Source organism: Lutra lutra, chromosome 12, assembly GCF_902655055.1.
Source record: "Lutra lutra chromosome 12, mLutLut1.2, whole genome shotgun sequence".
NCBI classification, from domain to species: domain Eukaryota; kingdom Metazoa; phylum Chordata; class Mammalia; order Carnivora; family Mustelidae; genus Lutra; species Lutra lutra.
In genome coordinates, this window is record NC_062289.1 from 48,291,043 (window position 1) to 48,309,175 (window position 18,133).

Consider the following 18,133-nt stretch of genomic DNA (forward strand, 5'->3'; position numbering starts at 1 on the left):
GGGTCCCAACATTTTATGGTACCCTGGGACAGCATGTTCACGGACTTACACTGAAATTATTCCGCAGACCTAGCTTCAGGGAATCTGAACAGTGGTAGGAGTGGCTTTTCCTTGTAACTCTATCATGGATGAACTGAAAACCTTTCTAGGGCTTTTGGGAGAAGGAATCCGAATCACAAAGTCATAAGCAGACTTTGGAAAGACTGAGCTCTTGATTTGAAACTTGAAAAATATTTCTCCCTAGTTCATCCTAAAGAGGGTCAAGGTCACCAAGAGTATAGAGTATAGGTACTCTATAATCAAGCTAAAAATTCATCTTCAGTTCTTTCTATGTGACCACAGCATGTAGAGTTGATACACTCGGGCCTTTTTAATCACCAGCTAAGATGGCTGTTTAGTCTGTTTTCTATCAACAAAATGCTTTGAAGTGTACTTTTCCTAACTCAACTCATCCCCCTTATGAAACAGTGCTTTCATGGAGTGGCAAAGGTCTGAGTGTCTACCCAGGGCTGAGTCGGGCCTGTCATCACTCATCTCCAACTTGTCCTCTCAGTGTGCTAATCAGGATTTCTTTGAAGCCTGAGAGAAAGGTCACTCATAGCGTGTCTTCTCTAGCCTTGGTTTGCACTTGTATGCAGAGATGCTGGGGCCCGGATAGTGCTGGTCCTCCCAGGTTGCAAGCTTGGAGGGGCAAACCCAGTGGTGGCCAATGGGAGAAAGTGGGGCAAATGGATTTTTGCAGCGTCCTGAGGGGTTGGGGGTGGAAGCAGACAGCAACAGGGAGGCCCCACGTCTTGCATGCCCTCTGCACATGGTAGGCACTCTGAAAACTTACTGACTCCAGAAGCTACCCCCATGGTTCAAGCAGAGCTCCAGTGAGGCCTGGAAGGCTGAAGACGTAGTGATGAGTGGCTGCAAACTAGAACAAGGCTCACATGTAGGGCCTGGGCACCGGAGCCAAGACAACTGTAAAACCCAGCCAGGGAGCCACATCCACGCCACTGGGTGAATAGCTTGTGAGTTATGGGGATATGGATGACTTAAGGAAATGAAACACAGTCCATTTTGCTTATGACTGCATGACCTTGAGCAAGTCACATTTCCTGAATTTCAGGGGTTCTTTGGGTTTCCTTTATTACTTTAATTCTAGTACAGTTAACGTTCAGTGTTGTATTAGTTTCAGGCATATAACAGAGTGATTCAACAGTTCTATATATTGCTCAGTACTCAACACAGTAAGTACACTCTTGATCCCTTCACCTATATCACTCATCTCCCCCTCACCCCCTCTGGTAAGCATTGGTGTGTTCTCTATAATTAACAATCTGTTTCTTAGCTTGTATTTCTTTTTTTATCCTTTGTTCATTTATTTTGTTTCTTAAATTCCATATATGAGTGAATCATATGGTATTTGTCTTTCTCTGACTGATTTATTGCACTTAGCATTATACCTGCTAGGTCTATCCATGTTGTTGCAAATGGCAGGGTTTCATTCTTTTTTATGGCTCAGTAATACATATATATGTGTGTGTGTGTTGTGTGTGTGCATACACACACACAACACACACACCATATCTTTCTTATCCATTCCTCTATCAATGGACATTTGAACTGCTTCCATATCTTGGCTATTGTAAGTAATGCTGCAATAAACAGAGGTGCCTATATCCTTTCAAGTTAGTGTTTTCATGTTCTTTGGGTAAATACCCAGTAGTGGAATTACTGGATCATATAGTAATTCTATTTTTAATTTTTTAAGGAAACTCCATACTGTTTTCCACCTTGGCTGTACCAGTTTGCATTCCCACCACTGAACAATATGAGAGTTCTTTTTTTTTTTTTTTAAGATTTTATTTATTATTTATTTGACAGAGATCACAAGTAGACAGAGATCACAAGTAGGCAGAGAGGGGAAGCAGGCTCACTGCTGAGCAGAGAGCCCGATGCGGGGCTCAATCCCGGGATCCTGAGATCATGACCTGATCCGAAGGCAGAGGCTTAACCCACTGAGCCACCCAGGCACCCCGAGAGTTCTTTTTTCTCCACATCCTTACCAACACCTGTTGTTTCTTGTGTTGTTGATTTTAGCCATTCTGACAGGTGTGAGGTGTTATCTCATTGTGGTTTTGATTTGTATTTCCTTGATGATGAATGATCTTGAACATCTTTCCATGCATCTGTTGGCCATCTATAGTCCTTCTTTGGAGAAATGTCTGTTCATGTCTTTTGCCCACTTTTAAACTGGATTATTTGGTTTTTTGGGTGTTGTGTTGCATCAGTTCTTTATATATTTTGGATATTAATCCTTTATTGGCTATGTTATTTGCAAATATCTTCTCCCACTTAGTAGGTTGTCTTTTAGTTTTGTTGATTATTTCCTTTGCTGTATATAAGCTTTTATTTTTATGTAGTCCAGGATTTTGTTTTGTTTTTTCATCTGTTAAACAAGGGTAATATGGTGCCTTTGCTGTTATGATTTCTATTTCATCCAGGCCTCAATGGAATAGAAACCCATCAGAAGTCAGGGTTGCGCCCTTTCTCTCGTGAGCCATGTAGTCTGTGTCATCTCAAAGTCCCCTCTTGCCTCTCTGTCTTCCTACTCCCTTTTTTCCTAACATCCTCTGCCTACTCATCTTGCATATAGTCCCTAAGTTTATAGGTCAGACTACCCAACTCTTGGGATAGCGATGTCATGGTTGCCACTGGGCTCTACACACTGGACCGCAGTGGACTGGCTGGCCTGCCCACCCTTGGTATGAGCACCTGTGGATGGGGGGAATGGGCTCAGGCTGGGCAAGACAGACATCTGGTATCATCTTTTACTAAATACTATCATATTTTCTAGCCTGGAGACACCAAGCAGGGACCCCTGTGTCTGGCTTGAATCTATAGATGGAAGTAGCCTAAGTGTGAGGACTAGAAGAAGCAGAAGCAAAAAGCTAGTGCTGCGAAATATATTCATTCCCATGGACAAAATAATTTTAATTCATTTGCTAAATAATCTTTAGGACCCTAACTAAAATAACCCAACATTTAGTTTCTAAAACAAATGATGTCATATGCGTCATCTCATGCTATGATCTATCTATAAAAATGTTATAAAAGGATACTTGAAAATACCATCTCAGATGGAGGGAGGGATAATTTTTTCCCAGTATACCACCTCTCAACATTTTTCCCCATGTTAGTATCAATTAAGATCATTTTACTAATAGGCAAGCCCTTGGAAGGCACATTGAACAAGTCACCAGTGGGCCTCTCTGAGGCTGGCTGCCTTTCCTTGCATGCCCTCTGCTGGTGATAGTGACAAAGAACAAGTGAGCCCAGAGCAGGCAAGGAGGGACAAGAGTTTCCAGCGCTCTGCCTCCCTCTCCTGCCTGCCCCCTTCCATTCCAGCGCACACCACTTGGACCACAGTCCGCTGGATTTCCTACTCTGCTTGAACCAACCACACCTGTCCAAGCCCCTGTGACTGTAAATGCTCTTCCTTCTACATGGAATGTCCTCCCCTCTCACCCCTACCTAGCAAAATCCTAGTCTTCCTTTAAGGCCCAGCCCAGATATCACCCCAACTGACCCCCGTAACTTCTACACAGTAAGCAGGTGCCTCTCCTGACTCATCTTGGGCACTTTTGTCCATACTTTACTATAGCACTGTAATCATCTTGAAATTTCCATATCCCATCTCCACTAGACTAAGTTCCTTTGAGACCTGAGATCAGAGACCATGTCTTCTTTAGTATTCTGCTGGAGACTTAGAAGATACTTAATAATTGCTGGTTGGTTGAGTGAATGAAGGAATGAATGATTCTAAATTAGGAGAATCAAATTAACTAATGATTGTAGACATTCTTTGTAAGACGAAAGTACAAAGTAAGGTATTATTTCTATTGCTAATAATGATCTTCAGATTCAAGAATATTCCTACAGAGACCTTGTAAAAGTTTGAAGCGGCTCTAGGTGTTCATCCTTTTTCCACCCTGTTTCATTCAGCACCTCTTTCCCACCTCTCCCAAGACACAGTACCAGTGTCTTCCTACCACCCCTCAGAACTCCTGGATTCTTCTAGGTTCCTAATTTGACGTCACCCACCACCCCACTCAGACCTCTTTGTCCTCTATCCCTTTGCCTGGACAGCAATGGGCAAGAATCCTGTGCCTGCTGTGGCTAGTAGAATGGAGCTGAAATTATATACTGCAGCAGAAAATGAAGCTTTATGTTCTCTAACTGAATCATCTGGCTCTTCAGCCCCATTTCCCACTGTTGAGTAATTCAGTCTTAGCTGACCAAAACAGTCCCCTGGGACCGTATTGCCTTCAATACGTCAGAACCTATGTTTAGTGAGTTCTGGTCCCTCCGCCCTCCTCCTTGCCCTTCCTTCCAAAGTGGCCTAAGTCCTCAGAGGTCAGGCTATCACCCTGGCGTTAAGGTGGGGTGGGGACACTCATGTCTGGTCCTTGTGCCATTTTGTCCAGCCTTTCCTGTCTGTGAGTATCCTGGCTGGTACCTTGTTGGCCTGTCATCCTGAAATCATGATCTTCTATGGCCTTATCTTCCCTGACCACTGTTTACCCAGCACTTCCACTTTCCCACAGGCAGACAGGAACTCCTGGGTGCGCAGATGCCTCATTGATGGGAATCAGGGATCCTGGCAGATGTCTTGGGCCCATTGGCCCAGACTCCCTCATCCATTTCTGTTCTCTCTCTCAGGCACCAGCCAGGAGCAGAGTTTCTCTAAGAGGCCTGCAGTTTCCCTGGGTTTTATCCCGAGAACAGGAGAAAATCTTTTCCATCTGGAATTCACCGTACTTTATCTGGGTGCTTACCTAACCCAGATTCAAGCCAGGAGGAAAACACCGACACTCACATCTGACCTCCATCTCCCCCACTCTGTCTCTAGAGCTTCCTTCCAGCATGAGATAGGTTTTCTGTTTTCCCTTCTGGAAAACAGAAAATCCTCCTATCAAATCCTTTTCCCTCCCTTGGATGGTTCACCTTTTCTTCTCTGGAGCAACACCTCTCCACATCATGGCCCAGTGCTCACATAAACAGTCTCTTTGGGGGCACAATACTCGGGAAATATTACCAAAAATGTCACCCTACTCTAAGTTGCTAGTATGCATTCCCTCCCAGAAGAAATCATATCACATCCTGCATGAAACTGAAGTTCCTAAAAATGGCCATCTGTGGGGGATTCTAGACACTAGAATAGAGGAGTGAGAGAAATGTCTTTAGTTCTCTGGCCCTCTCACATCACTTCCAAGAAAACTGCTTTCTCCTGTGGAAACGAGGGCCCCCACTAAGCACGGTGTGTTGTGTGAACCCACCAGCAAAGCAAACAGAGAATCCGGGGAAAATAAACACATGCTGGCCTCTCCTTCCTGGGTTTGTCAGATTCGGTTCTGCCTTGGTGAGCCACCCAACCGCTTTTCCACAACGTGTTCCGTTAAGTCCCTCACCCTCCTATGGGCTAAAAGATTCTGCCATAAAATGGCTGTATTATAAGCCCAAACCCCGATGTTGACAATCACGCATTCCGGGTGTTCCAGGCACTGCCAAGTGCCTGTCTGTGTAAATGGGTTAACATCTCCTTCCTCATGTGTCGGGGCTGGGGGTTGCTGTTTGTGGGCACTGCCTTGCTGCTCGGCGGCTGCTGGGTGGGAGCAAGCGTCTCGCCTCCCCGGCAGGACGGGACGGCACCACTGTGGATCGCGTCGCAGATGGGCCACAGCGAGGTGGTGAGGGTGATGCTGTTGCGCGGAGCAGACCGGGATGCCGCCCGCAACGTGAGTCTGAGCCACAGCTGCGGCACGGGGGGGGCTGGGGGGACGGGGATGGGTAGTGTATGCCCCAAAGCTCCAAAATTCAGCCTGGCTCAGACGTGAGGCCAAAACGCACCTTTATTTGGTCTGTAACTCCCCGGGGTTTTCTCCCAGCCTCCCCCGGCTCTTCAGCAGGAAAACAAAGTAAATGTCCAAGTCAGCTGAAACTTAGCAAATGCTGCCCACTCTCCCCAAGGATAAGATGTTTAATCATCGGAGATCCTCCTCCACCTGAGCTGACTCCTGGATAAACCCGGGAGAAATGCTGGAGGTAGGAGCCCGGGCCTGGGGCTGTCCTTGGGGGTGTCCCTAGCCGCAGCGCGTCTGGCTGTGCTGCGCCTCCTGTTGGCCCTGGGCCGCAGTGCAGGTGGGGGTGCAGCGTCTGTGTTTTGGGGTCCAGTAGTTTTCTGGGGCTCCACCTCACACGGCTTCCCCGGCTGCGGACCCCTACACCACATCCCTCATTGGCTTCCACCTAGCAATGCTAATGTCACCTAAGTCTGCCTCGATAGGCCCCACAGCAGGCCCTGTATGTAGCCCATAGGAACTAAGGGCAGCTTGGGGAGACCCTGCTGCCTGACCACACTATGCCATTTGCTTTTGGGGTTTGGTTTGGTTTGGTTTTTACAGTGTCTGGCCTTTTCACCCTTACTATTACCCTTGCTTATGTGACCCACCTCCCTTCTCCATGTCTGAGCCCAGAAGGGGTAAAGACACATTTCTGCCTACTTCACTGTCCTCTCTCCCACTTTATCTCTTCTTTGCACATCTCTGAAACCAGAAAAGAAAAACCCTCTAATCTCATTTTCTTTCTTCCTGATTCTAGCTAAATTAAACCTTTAGAGCAGACTGGGATAGTTCCTTGACTACAGAATTCTGTGAAATGAATCCTCCAAATACAGCAATTGATATGTAAAAGCGGGGTAGGGGGGAGGAATTTGGAAAATCTCTTCCCAAGCCAAAAAGTGATGACAGAAGCTGAATATAAATTTTTGCATTTTTGCATTTCTTTTTAGAAACCTTTGTACAGTATCTACATCCTGGGCCCCCAAGGCAGGGAGGGGGCGATTGCTGGATGGGCCGGAGGGGTGGAGGCAGGGCTTGCATTTCTTTTTAACAGATTTCAGTCTGTCCCCTTCCTACTCACCACCTACCCATCCCCAACCACCACAGACAGATACCTAGGCCCAGTGGAGCAAACTTGTATATTAGACAAAGCAAAAAGAAAAGCACATTCAAAATTTTAAAACAGTAAATACAGTTCAGTAATTATTTAAGTCATTAAAAATAGTTTAAAATTAATTTCCACTAAGCCATGAACTACAGACAATGCCTCTTTGGTCCATCCATGTCCTAAAATATATTCTTGATATCCCCCTCTCTCCAGTGTTACCCAGTGTTCTAAGGGACTGGAAGAGTCTGAATTCCCAAATGGCAGGGTTCTAAGAGAATAAGTCACATGTTTTGTCCAGCATTCTTTCCTGCAGAACTGATTATGCTCTAAAATGCTCCCAGATTAAGAGACATGGCCTTTCTCCTTTCACCTGTTCTGACAAGTGTATTCCCGGTTCTCAACTAACATTTAGTTCTTAGCCAACACACACATATGTTAAGTCAACTTTTCTGTTCCACTCTGTTAAGGATGGTACAACGGCATTGCTCAAAGCAGCCAACAAAGGATATAATGATGTTATAGAAGAGCTGCTGAAATTCTCACCTACCCTTGGCATTTTGAAGGTAAGACTTAGAAATTTTACCAATCTATAAAAGAGAGGTTGAAAATTAAGAAGCCCATACCTGAGGCCTGCAGGAGAAGCTGAGATAATTCACATGGTTAGTTGCATTCTTGAAAGAACTTACCTGCAGTTTCTTAATGTTGGAGATTCATGGGCACTGGTTGAAATGGCAGGGTGATAAGAAGAGTGAACCAGAGGCTGTTGCTACTTAGTTTTCCAGGGGAAAAAAATAGTGGTAATTAAATCACTATCTTGAAAAGTAAACTATCTTCATATACACATAGATAGATATATATAGATATAGAAAAAGTAAACTATCTTCATATATAGATAGATAGACAGATAGATAGTGATTTAATTACCACTATTTAGATATATAGATAGAAAGATCTATATATCTCTCATAGGCCTAAAATCTTCCACAACTCATGAAATGCATAATTTGTGTCCTATGAAACTTGGGGGACAGGTGTTCATGTTTCTTCCCTTCATTATCTGGAGCAAAGAACCACATTGTTATCTTAGATGAAAGAAAATAAGACTCACATCTCTGGACACCCCAAAGGATGTGTCAGCCTGGAGAGCTGGGTCTGCCAGGAGGCAGAGCCCCAAAATCCTTTTTTAAATTTATCCGTTTGAGACTAAGATATTTTTAAATTACAGTATAAACCAGGGTTTGGCAAATTTTTTCATAAAGGGCCAGGGAGGAAATATTTTAGGCTTCATAGGCCATAGGGGCTCTGCTGGAACTGTTCGACTCTGCTCTTGTAGCTTGAAAGCAGCCATGGGGGCAAGGGATGGCTGCGTTCCACTCACACTTTTTGAATGGATTGTATTTCCGGAATTTCATATTTCATGTAGTACTCTTCTTTTCTTTTTTTTTTTTTAAATCTCAGCTTGCCAGGACATAGAAAAGTGGCAGGCTCAATTTGGCCCACCGGCTGCAGTTTGAGGACCCCTAATTTACATTATTGTTTTCCTCAATTGAGGACAAGAAACCTGTTCTAAACTTGGAACACTGGCTAGCACTTAGCTCTCGCTTTATTGACACATAAAAAAGTCAACCTGTCCCTTGAATGATCCCAGAGGCTTTGGGACACTCTGTATCTAATCTTTATGTATTTAGGCCCTATCCCTCTGATCAGCTGATACAGGCCTCCTGTCAGAATGCTGGCCCCTCTCTCTGTCCCAGTGACCAACTTCTAATCTTCCATGAGCTCGGAAGCAGGAAAGCTACATTCATTAACATTGTTTATAAAGTAAGAATAAATGGTCTGTGAAAGGGAGCTCTAGGAATGAAAGAAATGAGCTTCAGAAATGGACTTTGTAATACCTAGTGGTGTTTCAAAGAGCTCTTTTTTGGCTTGGTATTATATTCTTAGCCATGTTGCAAATAGATGAAGTTGACAAGTTGGTGAAGATTTAGATGAGTGAAGTATCACCAGACAAGTGAGTTGTTATACACGTTATAAAAGTAAACATGCTGCTTTAGAAAGGAAAATGCTACTTTGCTGGAATTTTTCTATGGGCATTATATTTTATTCTTTTATAAATTAAGAAAATAGTTTCTTTTTATTATTATTATTATTATAAATAGCTAATGTGGAAACTAAGCTTGCATTTAGATGCACTTGTAGACATATGCATCTTCTGGAACAGATATCATGTGACTGCCCATCATTCTTATATCAGGCTTGTTATATTCTCTTCCTCTCCCCTCCCAGAATCTAGCTATGTGCTGCACGTCGATGCTTCCTTGGTTCAGTAGATATTTGCAGTACATTTCATAAAATGTCAGCAACCCAACCAATGGGCCCCTTTCATGCTCAAGAATGCTCTACCTCGGGGCTTTGGGGTTTCCTCACTGCACATGCTGACAGCCTGTGAGCCCACAGTGGTGCTCCCTCCCACCTCAGTGCATGGAGAGCAGGTCGCTGGGCTGACAGGTCGGCCCCTTGGTTTACCAGCCATTTCTCCAGGCTCGCTGGAAGTGCAAAAACTGTGTATGTTGCCCTTGAAGAAAAAATAAAATGATGTGGCATTATTACTTTTGCTGCAGTAAGTTCTAATACGTTTAAAACTGACGGACTGATCGCAAAGTCACATGTACCCTGGGCCAGATTTCTTGTTTCATTTGCCAAAGGATGTTGGCAGTGTTTGCCCGGATCATCGGCTGGGGACCTGAGGACACTCTATTAGATGCTGACGTGCCCTCAAGGGGGTACTGTGAGGAAGAGCAAAGCTCTGACCCTAGTCTCCTCACTTAGGCTGGGCTATGATGAAAGCCAGGCTCGGTGCTGATGGCCGTGAGCCCACTCCTGACACACACTGTTGTTTTCTCCTAGAATGGGACGTCGGCCCTCCATGCGGCAGTGCTCAGTGGGAATATTAAAACAGTCGCGCTGCTCCTGGAAGCAGGGGCAGACCCAGCCCTGAGAAACAAGGTACTGGCCTTTCCCTCCCTATCTTTTAACTCCCCTGGGCACCTGTGCAGAGAGAAGGTGGTTTCTACCTAAGCCACGATAACCCATCCCATGCCCCCTGGGCCAGATTTGTGTCACTTGCAAAGGGCCATTGGCAATACTTATACAGGCCCATTCACTGTGGGCTGCAGACCTGAGGACATGATTAGATGCTGATGGGCCTTCTAAAGGGACTGTGAAGGAGAGCAAAGCTCTCACAGGCGTCTCATCACTCAGGCCCTTCTCTTCTCTTCGTACCTGGGCATCGTGAGAGCATGTGAGGCTGTTGGTAGGTAGGAACGAGCAGTGTATCTAGACCCAGAGAATTAGGCTGAAAACCCTGTATCTAGCAGGGGCGGTTGTGGGCTAGCCCTCCCAGGACACTGGGCGGGGAGTACAGTTATGGGGTTCTGTCATCAAAGAAGTGTCCTAAGAACGTCCCCATTCTGATAGTTTATTGCTATCCTGCATACATCCAACGTGCATATCTTGACACCTTCTTGGGGGAAATGCTGTTCTACTGTTAATGGGACTTGGCACTGCTGTTCCAAACCAACCCATACCTTTTATAGGCCAACATCCTTAGTTTACAATTAAGTCAAACACAGAGGTGGGAAGATGCCTAATGCCCATTTTTTCCTATTTGACATCTGCGTGCGCAGTCAAGTGTAGAACCTGGGAGAGGAGAGCAGCATAGGGCAGGTCTTGAGAGAACATGGAACTATGAACTTTTAAAGGAGGAAGTAGGAGCAGGGCTTATCCATCAAGGGAGGTATGAAAAGCAGTTTTCACTTTATACTTCTATACTATTTGAGCTTTTATAAGTATCTAGTGCTCTGTTAATTTCTTTAATAATAAAAGCAAACACACAGAACCTTTTTCATGATATTTTGGAAAGGAACCATTAAGAGGTGCAATTAGACAACATGCTAAGAGTCTCTTTTATTTTCATTTTACTTAGCATGTGGCATTATTATGTCCTCGTTCTTGCCATTAGAGTGCTTGAAGATGAACACTTCTGCTTATCTCTTCCTGAGATACTCCCAATTTGTTTTCCATTAGCTTGCCTGGCTGTGTGATAAGGCAGCTGAAATTAGACTTGTACACTTATCTTTAGACCCTGGACACAGACTTCCTGAAGAGATTGATCTTTCTCGCTAAGCCATCCAGTAGCTTATGGAAACTGAAACAATGTGCAATTCTTTGTTTGTCTCCTGGGACTTCAGCAATCATGGTTATGGGGAAGTTCCAGTGACCAAAATGCTGGACTTCGGATTGTCCCTAAAGCTACTCTTGAAAATATAGAGATATAGGGAGACTGCTCATGCTGGAGTTTCATACACCAGCAGCCCTCAGAGAGCTGGGAGTCGTTGCCAGGGAGTCCCACCTGCATCCCACCCATCCACCAGCCACCCCAAAGAAGCCAGCCTCTTAGAGATAGCTCTAGAAGCAAGGGTGTTGGGATTCCGGCAGCCACCCGGGACTCTTGAAGCGGGTATTCTTTGCCTTCATTCATTCAACACATACTGAGAACCCACGAGATACTACGCGCGGTGCCGTGTACTGGGGAGACTACAGTGAATGGAGTTCCCATTGTCTCAGCCTTCAAAGAGCTCAGAGTTTACTGAGGAATAAAGACAAACAAGAAATTGCAGTACAGTGACAAGAGCTGTCAGCAGGGAAGTAATAAATGCTACTAGAAGCTTCCCAGAGGAAATGACTTCTAAGCTAATACAGAAGCAATCTTCTGCTCCAGGGGTGGAGTTCTCTGGGACTGCAACACGGATGCCTCAGGAGAGGGTAACCAATGGGCCTGATAGCCACTCCCCACACCGTAGCTGTCCCCATGGGTGCAGGCCCTGTGTTCCCGATACTCCCAAATGAAGATTCAGAACACAGCTTGTCCCAAGAGCGGTTGGGAAGGAGAGTGTTTTGATGCTGTGGTATCATGAACATGGGCCTGTGGTCCTGCCCCATAATGAATAAGATGGCCTTTGGGGGTTAGCCTGGGGCACTGCCATCGTAATAGTCCATACAACCTCAGCAACCTGAGAATTCAGTGAGGACCAACCTGGAGAGAGGAGGCATGAGACCAGGTTTCTAGAACTATATGGATGACACATGGAACAGCAATGTGATTGGTCAAAAGTTGACTACACGGTTTGAGGATATAAGGGTTTTTTTTCAGTGATAAAGGTTACACATGGGAACTATAACTCAGGAAGCTTAATGATAAAGTACAGCTTCTTAGCTCTCCTTCTCCTCCTGATGGTAGAGGATCCTCTGGCTGCCTGGCAGCCTGCTCACCAAGCTTCAGGAACCCACGTGGAACAGCCCCGTCATTTCTGAGTGTGCTCCGAGACTGGAAGGTGCTGACGTCTCTCTACTGGGAGCATTTCTGTGCAGGGCCAGGCATTAGGCCTGTACAGTGTCTCTTCCTGCAGGAACTAATAGTAGAATTCCAAGGCCCGAGGGGCCTCTGGTCTACAGGAACACAGCATAGACATCTCCTGCCCAATTCAGTACAGCATCAGCATCAGGGGTCCTTTGTGGTGGGCTGGGGGGCAGCCACAGGACATGCTGTGCAGCAGACCATTTGTGGCAAACATAATTCCCAGCGACTCTGCATAACTCCCGACAAGCGAAGTCCCAGCTAGCACGTGTGGGCCAAAGAGCAGGACCCAACCAAGAAGGAAGGGACTTCAGGAGTTTCACCTAGGATCACGGTCCCAGATAAAGCAGGGGGGTTCCAGGTATGGCTCTGGGAGGAAAAAAGATGCGAGACAAGTAACATCTGCATCCAAGCCCTCTCCTGTATTCTGGGTGCCTTTCTACCCTTTAACTGCCTTCCCTGAAATCCTGAGAACATCCCGTGATTCACCTATAACAGCAGTTCTCAGTATGGTCTGTGGACCCCTGAGGGCCTGTAAGACCCTTTCAAGAGGTCTAAGAAGTCAAAACAATGCACTTGGTAATACAAAGATGTCATCTGCCCTTTTCACTGTGCTGACATTTGTTCTAATGGTGTAGAAGCACAGTGAAAATTTTTTTCTAACGGTGCTTCTAACATTTGCTCTAACTTCTAGAGCAAATGTTGCTTCTAACATTTGCTCTAACGGTGCCTGAAACTAGTGGCCCCTGACACCTGCCAGCAGGGGTATAAACTGTACCGGCAAATTATTTTACACAACCTTGTGAGTTACTTTACAGATTTTGTAAATTATTTCACACACATACCAGTTTTACTTAAGAACATCTTTGATGAAGCCATGAACAATTTCAATTTTATTAAATCTGGACCCTTGTTACACATCTTTTTAATATTCTATGTAAGGCAATGGGAAGTATGCATCTGGCCTTCCTGCTCTCTACTTGGGTGCATGGTTATCTCAGGGACATCATTAGAATAGCAAAGTGAGCCAGGTGCCTTTTCACAGAGCGCTTTTTTACTTCGAAGAACCACTGGTATCCACCACGTGAGCCCGACGGCTTCTTAAACTCACAGGCTTTTCTGATGAATCGGCGCTAATATTAATGAACGTGATCTTTGGAGATTGTATGACCCCGTGTTCCACATCTAGAAGATCTGCATAACTCATTGAACTAATATTTTCCAATTGGCTGGTGTGTGATGTTACAAATCATACATGGGGGGAAACACCAGCTGTAGATAGATAGATGTATGGCTTTTTCATGTAAAAATTGGTATGGTTTCAGATTCCACACTGCAGTTTCCTTTAAGAAACTATCTCTTGTTTAGTATGAGCGTAGCATCAAAGAACAATATCTCCAATGATCTGAAAAGCCTTTCTTTCCTTCCTTTTCCAACTACCTATCTGTGCCAAGCTGAATTTTCTTTATATGCTTTAACCAAAACAACGTATCACAATAGCTTGGATACAGAAGCAGATAAGAAAATCCAAATGTCTCCAACTAAGCTACACATTCAACAGATAGGCAGATCTATTAAACAATGCTACTCTTATCCCTAGCTTTTTTGTTTTCGAAAATGTGGTTGTTTTTCATGTTATTTATGGTACCCTGTAGTGCATTTATGATTTTTAATGAATTAAGGGTTTTTTTAATGTTCTTCCTTTCATTTCTAAGAAGTTAAAGGCAAAAGCTTATTGGGATCCTCATTAATTTTTAAGAGTGTAAAAAGGTCCTGAGACCAAAAAGTTTGAGAACCACTGCCCCATTACATTTATTTCATGGGATAAGGATTCACTCATGAAATAAATGTGTAAGGAATGTGTCTCAACAGCATGATGAGAAGAAAGGCCATTCAGTGAAACCCTAGTGTCAGGAGGGATGTGGTGGCCACAGAAGCTGTTCTTGACCAGGTATTTCTTATTCTCTAAATGTTTCTTAACTCTGTTTTCTCAACAGATACCTGTCCTTAGTCTCAAGTCCCTAGTGGACACACTGCCCCATACTAATTAAATGTAAAGTATCAAATTTAACATTACCAGTGTTTATTGAGCACGTACTAGATGTACCAGGGATTGGGCTGGAAATGAGGATACGATGATTAATCATACATGGATGCTGGCCTTCAGGAGATCAATGTACTAGAGATATGGCTTAGAAAGAAAAATAACTCTAATGATGAGATAAGAAAATAACAGATGATATTTATATGATTAAAGGAGACCTTTAAGGCCTTAAAATAAGACTGAGTCCAGTAGGGTTTTTCGTCAGCAGAGGAGTAAGTGGAGTCAGAGGCCCTGCTTTGGAGACCCTAAAACCATCCTAACTGTGGGAATTCACTAATGTCTATCTTATCTTCTTCCAGGCCAATGAACTTCCAGCAGAACTAACCAAAAATGAGCGCATACTGCGTCTCCTCCGAAGTAAAGAAGGACATAGGAAGAGCTAACATAGTTCCATATTCAACTGAAAGATAGAAACCCTAATCACATTGTCCAAAAAGAAATTGCTTTTCAAAAAGTGTTGGAAATTCCTTGAAGCAAGGAAATGCCCAGTATTGTCCACCCTGGGTCCCTGACCAAGGGGAGCTGGGCTCTGTGGCCCGAGTCAAGAACAGAAAGGCTCAGGAACCCCTTACCCTCACATGAACTTGTCACGCTGGCCTTTAACCCCACCACTGTGGGACCTGGCAGATTCGTGGAGTCCACAGAAACTCATTTTAAACCATACTAAGTTGGGTCTCTCGGTAAACTCTTATTAGAGTTAAACCATGGAAGAGGTTTAAACAAGATGACAAAAGCCTTTAAAAGACTGAAAGTCTGATCTTCAGTGAATCAAAGCACTTCTGCTTTCGCTTTAATTTAAGTGTGCTAAAAGATATAGCTCAATTGTAAGAGTGCTAAAAGATATAGCTCCCTCATATTTTACACATAGATGTATGTTATTCCAGTGTAAAATGTTTTCTTCTACCCAAAGATTGTAACCGTATTGATTTGGAAGCAATGATTTATTAAATTCACATTAAAGAGCCACTTCTGACATTCCATGATGTGATTTTCCAAGATGGACTGCTGAACTATAAAAAAGACAGATTGTTTATTTGTGAGATGATCCTCGTCTCATTCCTAACACGTAAAAAAAAAAAAAAAAATCATTTTTACCTAGAATCAATATTGTAGGTATGGTAAGATGTACGTGGCAAATTTGGAAACTCAGAAAATTACAGGAAATTTAGGCTTTGTCTTTTTGAACTTTTATTTTGGTTCTCTTGTTGGGAGTCTGCTTCCCATGCCATAACTAGGTAGACTTAATAAGCTGTGCAATCCTGTTGCTTGACACAATGACTTTGAGGTCCTTGGATGAAATGTCATATGCTAGTACAATATGTTGCTATTCTATTGCAGGAGTATAAGCAATAAACGACTGTCATTAGTATTTAATAATGTTCATCTATGCATGTTCTTGAGCTGATTGATTTCAAAAAAGAAACCCAAGTTTTACTGAATTATTCCTTGAAGGGGAGTCAAAATTTATGTTCAATGTATTTTATAATCAGTGGTGTCTAAATGCCTCAGTCAGTGCCTAATTGCACACACACAAATTAGACCATCTTTCTATAATCTGCCATAATAAACGCTGATGATATTTCTATTATTTAAATACTTCTTTAGTTTTCTTTTCACATTCTGTTCTGGTTTCCAGCCAGTGTTCTATGTAAAGACATGTTAAGATGGAAGGAAATGCAGTCCTCCAATTTTTTTTTAACCAGCTTGCAGTGGTACTCCTAAAAGCGTTGTCTTTAAGTCAGTCAATGATGAAATATAATTCTTGAAATTAGAGGATATTCCCTTAAAGTTTGTTATGATCAATAAAATAATCAATCAACACAAATCAGCTTACTTTAATTAATGTCACAAGCAAAGGCAGTAATGGGCAAGCCACAGAGCCCCCAGACATGACTAAACCTAACTATGCAATGAGTCCACAATCTAATTTCGGAATAAAAAATTAGAAAGTTCTGTCTGTATTGCTAAAATACCTGGATAGATACCTTTTAGTAGCTAAAAAGCAGTGCCAATTTCCTCACTGACTTCCTTTTACTTAGCAAAATAATACAAATACACTTTCCCCCTTGGGAATTTCATAAAACTATGTTCATTTTTGAAGGGGAAGAGAGTGTGGCCTTAAATGCTTTCTATTTTTCCCCCTTTGTTAGCCCTGAGGCCAAAACTGGTTGCTCATCACTGATATAAATCAAAACAGTATTATGGACACTGATAACAAAGTTCCAAAAGACAAAATGGGTTGAAATCACAAACTCAATGTTTTCACTAAGATGTGTTGTCCTTGACCTTTAAGTGGGAAATGTTCTTGATCAATTTTAGGGCCATACAAATGAATCTAGTAGCTTCAGCAATACTTAATGGAGGTTTTCCTACTATAGGTAAGAGGTCTCTAGCTTAGAAGGATCACATTTGGTCTGGATGAGATTATGACATTATCCATAGCAGGGAAGATGATTATAATAACTGCTCACCAGGGACTGAACAAGAAGTCTGTTATTTGAAGTAAAATTGCATTTATTTGGCACACAGGTAGATGGTTCTTAATTTTTATGATTCTTATTTTATGTTAATCTAATTCATAATTCAAAGAGCTCTGCATCCTAAGACAGAACTAGCAGTTCCTTTGCAAATCATTTGTTAACTGAACTATAAAAGTTTTCGTTACATCCATTTGTTGGTGACATATTCCATGTTATAATTCAAAATAAAGTTAATGTACTACCCAACTTACCTTTGCTGATTGTTCCTGTTTGTTTTTAATCAGAAGTTAGTTATTTCTATGTGATTTTTAATAGCATGGAATTTCAAAGTGAGTAATTCAGCTTTGTCAATAAATACATTGATATTTGGAAGCCTGAGTAGATCTTTAAGCTATATGATTTCACTGTTTTAACTGTGGAGAACTTTTATAATGATCCCACAAGATCAGACAAAAAGGCTTGGGAGAGTCATGAAAGATACTGAAAACAGAAACTTTGACTTGTACACTGTGATCATTCGATATCTGTAGGCATTGTGGAAGGATTCCCCCCATCGAGTTAACACACCCATCACCTCATATACTGACCTGTGTGTGTCTTCATTTCTATCTTTATTGCCTGTGCTGCTGCTGGCTCTTCAGTCCCGTGCAGTGACTTTGTCGTCTGCAGTAACCGATGGTTTCGTACAACCGTAAATATTTGCCGCGGTAACATCAGGTATCTGGAGAACTATGTGACCATTCTGGCTCCCTTCCCTGCTGCCCCCATCCTTGGCAACCACAAGAAAGCTTTGTCTCATCATTCGCCCACGTGGGAGACCTAGTCAGAGGACAAGAGCACTCCCCGCCCCAATGGCAGTCTACTTGGGATTCCACAGAGATGCATTTTGGGGTGGGCAGATTAGAGGGGTAAGAAAACTGAGGTCCCAATTGCACAAAATGGTTTCAGGGCTAGAACTGACTGAGCCTCACTCAGGGGTAGTGACCGGGTGTGGTCTGCGGATCATGAATAACAGTGATAGAAACAGAAGGATTGTTACAGGCTAAGCACTTTACACAGAGAATCTCTTAAGAGTTTGTATGCATTTTCTCATTAACCCCTGACAGCCACACTCCGGAACAGCCATTATCCTTATCC

General features: G+C 43.3%; 1 protein-coding gene across 6 annotated transcripts in view; it reads left to right on the plus strand.

Moving 5' to 3' along the window:
- The window catches only part of ANKRD29 (ankyrin repeat domain 29), a 55,972-nt gene extending 38,726 nt beyond the window's left edge, over positions 1–17,246 (plus strand). For 4 of the 6 annotated variants that reach the window (XM_047697675.1, XM_047697680.1, XM_047697676.1 and 1 more), the window contains 4 exons: positions 5,688–5,786; positions 7,464–7,559; positions 9,904–10,002; positions 14,816–17,246. In XM_047697675.1, coding sequence (XP_047553631.1) covers positions 5,688–5,786; positions 7,464–7,559; positions 9,904–10,002; positions 14,816–14,899 — 378 coding nt within the window. In that variant the 3' untranslated portion in view covers positions 14,900–17,246. The remainder of the gene's footprint in view (positions 1–5,687; positions 5,787–7,463; positions 7,560–9,903; positions 10,003–14,815) is intronic. The other 2 variants (XM_047697678.1, XM_047697679.1) reach the window with 2 other exon arrangements.
- Positions 17,247–18,133: the final 887 nt, after the last annotated feature.